Source organism: Chinchilla lanigera, unplaced genomic scaffold, assembly GCF_000276665.1.
Source record: "Chinchilla lanigera isolate Chin_1 unplaced genomic scaffold, ChiLan1.0 scaffold00076, whole genome shotgun sequence".
Taxonomy (NCBI): Eukaryota; Metazoa; Chordata; class Mammalia; order Rodentia; family Chinchillidae; genus Chinchilla; species Chinchilla lanigera.
The window spans coordinates 682,210-690,152 of record NW_004955477.1 but is presented as its reverse complement, the minus strand read 5'-3'; the positions used below and the strand labels follow the sequence as shown (position 1 = coordinate 690,152).

Sequence of the window (7,943 nt, the reverse complement as noted above, 5' to 3'; positions counted from 1 at the left end):
TGTGGGAAAAGAGAAGGGAAAGAAGGAGAAATTTTGTATGTAGGTATATACAGGATAGTTAACATAGTTGATCTACTGTCTTCTATTTCTTTGCTGAAAGAAACTGTTAATGAGTCCTTGATTGATCAATATTGCATGTCTCTATGAAGATATCAATATGTAATAAAACAAGCATTGTTAATTTCCTAAAAAAAATAAAAAAATAAAAAAAAAATAAATCGAGTATACAACCTGCTGGTAAGCTGCTGACATGTATTCAGTAGACATTTACAAAATGTAAGGATTACTTCCATATTCTGAAAAATTCTCCACATACAAATACTTACTGTAATTTTTATAGCTTTGTTCAAGACATTCACCCATTCTACTAGGTCTTGCTGATCATTGGCTTGTAAGAAGTACTTCCTCATTCCTGCATTCATAACTGGTGAGAGAAAAAATAAACTCATGAAATTTTATACTGGTTACCTCTAAATTTGTAGCAGCTCAAGTATCTTGCTAGACTCAAAATTATGACATTCTTGGATTTTACAAACTATATTAGGCCACCTAAAATACTCAATTACATAGTTAAAACTATTTTATAGACACATTTTTCATGAAACAGACATACAATACAACAAGTCAATCCTCCAAGGATAGACATTTAGACTATTTTTCAATTACCAAAATTAGATAAAATACCACAATGAAATATCATATATGTTAGATCCATATTTTAACTCACATTTCTAAGGGGTAATTATCTTGATAGAGACTTGGTCACAGAGAATTCACATTTACAATTTTTCCTTTATTAGCAAATTATCTTTCCAAAAGGTTGGATCCATCACATCCTGCCAATAGGCACACAAAGCCCTTTTTCATGTTGCACCCTGCCAGTCCAGGCCACCAGCACCTGTGCTAGTTAGAAATCTCCTGCTTTCTGTCCCACACCTCTACAACACAGGTACTGGGAGTATGCAAATATTAGTATTTCCTAGGTTTCCTTGCCAGCTGGGGTCACATTCTGCCAGTGAGAGGTACTGGTGGCAACCTAAAAGGTGCCAGTGGAGAGGATGAGGGAGATTTGCTGGTTCGGTTCTCAGCGATCTCCTTCCAACCACAGCACGCAACTAGCTACCATCCAAAACTGTCCGCTGCTCTCTCACCAGCCTTGCAGGGTCCCCTCAATTACCAATGACCAGCACCCTGGTGGCTGTTCCTCCACAGTCCTGGGCGATATACTACCTCTTCACTTTTGTCTCTTTAGCCCTGCAGTGGAAACCGCTTCATGGAATTGCTAGTAATTTCTGGGTTACTTCAATATTCAACCTTCCAACATTTGGGTAAATAATTCTCTAAAACAATTTCCTTGATAGTGAAATGCCTTATGTAGTATCTTCCTGACCAAATTCTAACTAATATAGTACTCTCTGACAACCTAACTAGTGAATACATCTTAACTTTGAACTTCTTTGATTACTGAGACAAATTGTTTTTATATGTTTATTAGTTACCTGTATTTGTTTTGTGAGCTTCCTTTTCTTTACTGATATCTATTCATTTATCTTTTATTAATTCATGGGAACATTTATAATAATCCTTTCTCTTTTATGTTTAAGTACTTTCCTGAGTTTGACATTTATCTTCTTATTTTGTCCATGGTATTTCTGATTAAACAGAAATATTCCATTAACTTTTTCTTTAATGCCTCTAGATTTCATACATTTGGAAAACTAAATTAATATTATAAAAATGAACACCTTTATTTTTCTACTCCTTATGTTTTATTTATATTTAAACTTTCAATTATTTGGAGCTTTATATGCAATTTACATATCTCTCTTTAGGGAGTAGATTATATAAAGTTAATGCACATCTGCACATATAGTTATTTACAAACTTATCATAGCTGTTGAATTAAAACTATTTATTTTACATTATGTGCATTTTTTAAAACTAAGTATTATTCTAGTAAGAAGGCACCTGAATAGCTCCCCTGTTGCAATCACTCAAATGTAAAAATAATCCAAAATGCTCTACAGAAATTTAAATGATATACCAGCACCCAGATGAATATGACTAAGAGAAGGAGGAAATGAAAACCCTCAAGGAAAAAAATGTTATTTTCAAACACACAAGCTTTTGAAATTGGGACAGAGACCAAGGCATTCTAAACCAGGGCTTCCTTGGTTGAGATGAGGGTCTCAAAAAGGAAGTAAAGCACATCGTGTGAAGTGTCACCGCAAAAACTCATCTAGAAAGTAAAGAACTTTTAGTACATTGTAAATTGTTTTTTTGTTTCCAGAAATTAGAGAAATTATAAATACCATAAATATATTTTAAAATGAAATAGCAACTCAGTATGTCAATAACACCCTACTGCCTTTAACTCTGGGCAATCAACATGGTACACTTTTAGTCTTTTCCCAGCTCTCCTCTGAATGGCTTCTTCCTCTTAATGTTCTTTTGGGCATTTCCTCAGCACACTTACAGTTTAAAAATCTAAGCATTTATTAATACTCTACACTTGGTAGAAAATAAATGTTTAATACATACACTTCTGAATGAGTAATATTTATAGCACATGTTAAAAGAAGAAAGAGAGGTCAGTATACCTCTGAAAAGCTTCTTGGTACACCTTACAGTCTAAATAAAAACTCACAGGCTTTTATCATTTCAGGGCAAGAAAGGCATACTGATGTGCTATAGAAAAAAAAAAAAAAAAAATCAGAGCCTGGAATCAAGTCAGACCAGATTATCTTATCCTCTTACAAGGACGATCATCTTATACACATCATTTGATCTCTCAAGCCGTTTTCCTCATATATGAAATGCGAATGCCACCCCCTCCTTCCTTGAGAGGTGGAAATGAGGCCTGTGAAGAAATTAGTACAAGCTGGGCATACTCACACACATCTGCAATTCCAGTGCTCTTAAAAGGCAGGCAAGAGGATCCCAAATTCAAGAACAATCTGGGCAACTTAGGAAAACCCTATCTCAAAATTTAAAAAAAAAAAAAAACTTTTCAAAAGGGTTAAGGTTGTAGCTCAGTATAAATGCCTTGTGTTCAAGCCCCAGCATTTCAAAATTAATTAATTAAAATTTTAAAAAGAAACTACCACACTGCTTAGGGCCAAATATTTTTCTCCATCATCATTTTCTGGAGATTTCTAAGGAGTATAGATGTTTTGTAGAAAACAAAGAAAATTACTGAAAGGTGGTGTATTTGCAATATCTGGAGGAGGAGGGCAGATAGGGAAATGAAGAAAAAAACTTTGAGAAAAAAAAAAAAAAAAAAAAAACAGAACTAGGACTCCTCGAAGTTGTCATGTTTTTAAAGCAAGAGTTTCACTGTGAACAATGGATATATTCCCAGAGATTTGTGTGCTTTCAGCCTTTTCACTTGGGGACTTTTTAATTTTATTTGCAATCCTTGCCATCAGAGTAAATAAACAAATAAAAACTAAAGCACAAATATAAATTTAACTGTAAACAAAAACCACCTCACAACCTAGGACTAATTATGACCCAAATATAATTATGAATCCTGGTGATGAGACATGTTGTCACACTGTCAATTTTCTCAATTCTTTTAAAAAATTATTACTACATATTAATTATAAAGAATAGTTTTCATCTTGGCATGATTGTAAATGCATATAATAAATATACATTGATAACTTCCAACAGTATATAAAGATTCCTTTTCCCACATCCCCATCAGCATTTGCTTTTTTGTATTCTTGATGATAGCCACACTGACTAGGATGAGAATGAATCTCAATGGAGTTTTCATTTGCATTTCTTTGACAGCTGAAGATAATGAATACTTTTTCATATACTTTCTGACCACCTGTAATTACTCTTTAGAGACGTGTCTATTTGGTTCATTTGCCTATTTACTGAATGGGTTATTTGGTTCTGTGGTGTCTTCTGAGTTCTTTATATAGTCTACATACTAATCCTCTATCAGAAATGTAGCTGGCAAAGATTTTCTCCCATTCTGTAGACTGTCTGCACTGTTGCTTCCTTTGCTGTGTGGCTTTTTAATTTGATATAATCTCATTTGATAATTGTTGCTATTATTTCCTGTGCCACTGGAATCCTATTTGGGAAGTCACTGCCTGTGCATAGGTCTTTTAAGTGTTTCCCTTATGTTTCCTTCTAGCAGTTTCAAAGTTTCAGGTTTTATATTTAGGCCTTTGATCCATTTTAAATTTATTTTTATACAGGGCTGAGAGATGGGAATGTAGTCTCAGTTTTCTACATGTGGATATCTATTTTTCCTGGCACCATTTGTTAAAGAGGCTGGCTTTTCTCCAACATGCTTTTAGCATCTTTATTAAGAATCACATAGCTGTTCTTGTATAGGGTTTTTTTTTTTCATCTTTTCTATTCTATTCTATTGGTTATATGTCTACTTTTAAGCCAGTATCATGCTGTTTTTGTTACTATGAATCTGTATACACTGAAAGAAAAAAAAAGGTATTATGATATCTCCAGCACTGCTCTCTTTGTTCAGGATCACTTTGACTATTCTGGGTCTTTTGTGCTTCCACATGAATTTTAAGATTATTCTTTCTAGTTCTTTGAAGAATGTTGTTTTTTGTTTGTTTGTTTTGAGACACGGTCTCTCTATGTAGTTCAGGCTGGCCTCTTCCTGTCTCAGCCTGCCAAGTGCCATCACACCCAGCACTGCTGTAGATATTCTGATGGGTGTTACATTAAACCTGTAGATTGCTTTTAGTAATATGGCCACTGTAACAATGTTAATTCTGCTGATCCATGAAAATCTTTCATCCTGCTCCTATCAAATTTTATTTCCAGTGCATATATGGGGTAATCGAAAGATGCACTGAATGCATACATTTAAAAAACCTTATAGTAAAAGACACATTGCCAAGAATAATGTATTAAATGTGTTTGAAACAAAAGGCAGCAATTTGAATTGGGGGAGACTTTTACTGTGTAAAAAATGTGTGTGTGTGTGACTGTCTTTTGGAGAAAGGGTTTCACCATGCACTTCAGGCTGGCCTTGAATTTGCTTTGTAGCCTAGGCTGGCCTTGAACTCACAGCAATCCTGCCTCAGCCTCCCAAGTACTGGGATTATTGGCATGCACCACCTTGCCTGGCTCTTATAAAATTGATAATGTTTACATTACAGTATTTTTGATCACCCTACATCAATTTGGATTTACAGCAATTTGTGTCCAGTGAAATATTAGTGTCCTCATCTGCCTTACCCACCTGATCTGACACCATGAGATTTGTGCCTTTTCTCCAAAGTGAAAATGATCATAAAAGGTTAATATTTTGAATCAATTCAGGACAGCAAGGCAGCCACTATATCACAACTAATGACACTCAATTCCAGAGATGCTTCAGAAAGTAGAAGAAGGATATGATAAGCATGTTCCAAGTGAAGAATATTTTGAGGAGGATTAACAGCAATGTGTGTTTTACTGTAATTATTTTAAAAAGCTTATGACATTCACTGTATTTTTGACCACACCTCACATGACTGTCATCAGATGATATTTTTAACATACTACTTGCCAAGAAAGCTGTTTCTTACAAGCAAAGGAGAGTAAAGAACTTTAACATCTATTGTACTCCAGAAAGTAGATTTTAAACTTCAATGCAAATCAGTCACCTTTATGTCAACTGCCACTTTCAGTGTGTCTTCTTTGACACTGATGTCTCCTAACATCCTCTCTGAGAGGGTATCAAAGTCCCATATTCAGCTATCACTCACTAAGAGACCTCCCATCTGTCCATTCTTGACTTTGGAGTTTTATCCAGCCCTCAATCACTGCTACTAGAGCATGTCAGGTTAAAAAATTGTTTTAATCATATTAAAACTGATCATTACACCTTGTATTATTCCATATTAAACATAAATGAAAGGATTTGGTCTTTAGCTCGTAAGTAATGAGAAATTTAGTTTGGAGGCAAGAATAGATAAGGGATTGTATTACCTTGTTGAACAAATATTCAATAAAGGCCTAGTATATGCCAGGTATTGTGCTTACACTGGGACAATGAAGTTAACAAAAAGCAGTTGCTGCCCTTAGGGATTTCACAGGCTGGCCTTTTCATAGACAGATACATTTGTCAGGTTATGATTATATTTATCATGATTAGTAGGTAGAGGTGAGTATAATCTATTTAAGAAGCACCATGAAAGAGCTTCCCACCCTAATGAGGGGAACTCCAGGGTCCCTCGACCCTGGATAAAGAGACTCTCGAGTTGGAATCTATTTAAATACCTGGCCATCCTTTACCACTTGGGAGAAAAGGTGGGAGGACTACACGTTTGAAGGCATGCAGAGAAGAGCACAGTGTGTATGGAACTGAACGCTGGGTTATGCTATAACTAGGATGGGACACAGGAGGCTTTGGGGTTGGGAATGTGGAAAAAATGTTTTATTTCCTCATCTGGACAGCAGTAGCAAGAAACCTGCCTTAGAATAAATCATTAAGCTATATTTTGTTTTCTATGCAGTATTTGTTTTCTAATATGATGTAATTATATCAGCCTAATTTAAAATAACTATCATAATGGTAATCTTTTACAATTTTTTTCTTTCTCAGTAGCACAAAAAATACTGATAATAGAGTAGCATGTTACACTTATTAAGTGCAGTAAATGTAATATGAAAATCAGCAGAAAGAAGCAGAAAACCAGTTTTAGGACTCATTAGTAAGGTCAAATCTGTATAAATTATGCCTGGATGATCACCAAGCAGTATTATGCCACAAAGCTAATGAAGAGGCAGGACTGATTAAATTATCAATTTAAAACTTTTAACAGTGGTAAATTCAATTTCAATAGGAAAATAAAGAAGATCCAAGAGCAAAAGACTAATTCTTAGGAAGTGTCTACATTCAGAGTTGAGAATGGAAAAGAAAACCCAACAATGAATTATACAGAAAATAAAAGAATAAAGAAAATAAAAAAGAATGACTTATAAAAGAAAAAATAATAGCTACCATAAAATATAACTACTTACCAAAACAGAACTCAGCTTTTGGCCTTAGCTTAGTTGCATCGCTAACCTAACAAGAAAAAGATATGAATTGCTCAATTCTTCGTATGCTACTGAACTTAAATACTGTGTAAATGTCCACATGTATGTATCTACATGATCACTGGGAAATTAAACTTTAAAACATTCTTGCCAGCTGGAACCACTGGTGGTATATGAATGACTCCCACTGGGCAGCTTATACCACTGTTGGTACAAACGGATCTAATCCCTTTTACCAGTCTTTTTACTACTAAAATTAATAAAAAGTTTGTACAGTAAATAGACTAAAGCTAGTTAGTTGCCTGATTTGAGTAATTACTGCCTAAATATAAATATTAATACCACTCATACCAATTTTTAAAATATTACAATAATTAACAAATTTATTTCATCAAATAAAAAGAAGCTTATTTATATACATGCATTTCTTTAACATATTTTCTACATAAATGCAGCTGATTTGTGCAAAGTGCACAAAACAGCAACACATTTGGCTCTTACTGCAGCCACAGTGGCACCCACTTTTCTCAGATAGTCATGCATGTACTGCCAGTGGTTCAAGTCAGGAGAAGGGTCAAATTCAAATCAGAGCCACCTAGCAGTGAAACAAATGATTTACGGCCCTCTCATTAATGTGTTAAAAGCAACTGAAAAAAAACAGTAAACTACATATAGAATCTGGGTCCCAATTCTAATATAGTTAAGACAAATGACACTCCCATATTTTCTTTGAACAAACTGCTTTTCCTTCTCCAAAGGAAATATGAGAAATTCAAAGTAAACCAGTAGCCCTTATGTCACATATATAAATATTTTTAAGTTCATATAATCTTCAAAGTGCACTCAACGAATACAGAAATGAACTGTTTTCAAACTGCTTATTTCTAAATAAGCTGTGAATTGCAAATAAAAACAATGGTGGGGAG

At 34.4% G+C, this 7,943-nt stretch overlaps 1 protein-coding gene across 9 annotated transcripts in view; it reads right to left on the bottom strand.

The window, feature by feature from the left end:
- Positions 1-7,943, bottom strand: part of Plekha1 (pleckstrin homology domain containing, family A (phosphoinositide binding specific) member 1) — a 70,755-nt gene that overhangs the window by 40,242 nt on the left and 22,570 nt on the right. For 8 of the 9 annotated variants that reach the window (XM_005401937.2, XM_005401939.2, XM_005401940.2 and 5 more), the window contains exons 4-5: positions 7,000-7,045; positions 327-424 (exon numbers count right to left, since the gene is read on the bottom strand). In XM_005401937.2, coding sequence (XP_005401994.1) covers positions 327-424; positions 7,000-7,045 — 144 coding nt within the window. The remainder of the gene's footprint in view (positions 1-326; positions 425-6,999; positions 7,046-7,943) is intronic. The other variant, XM_005401945.2, reaches the window with a different exon arrangement.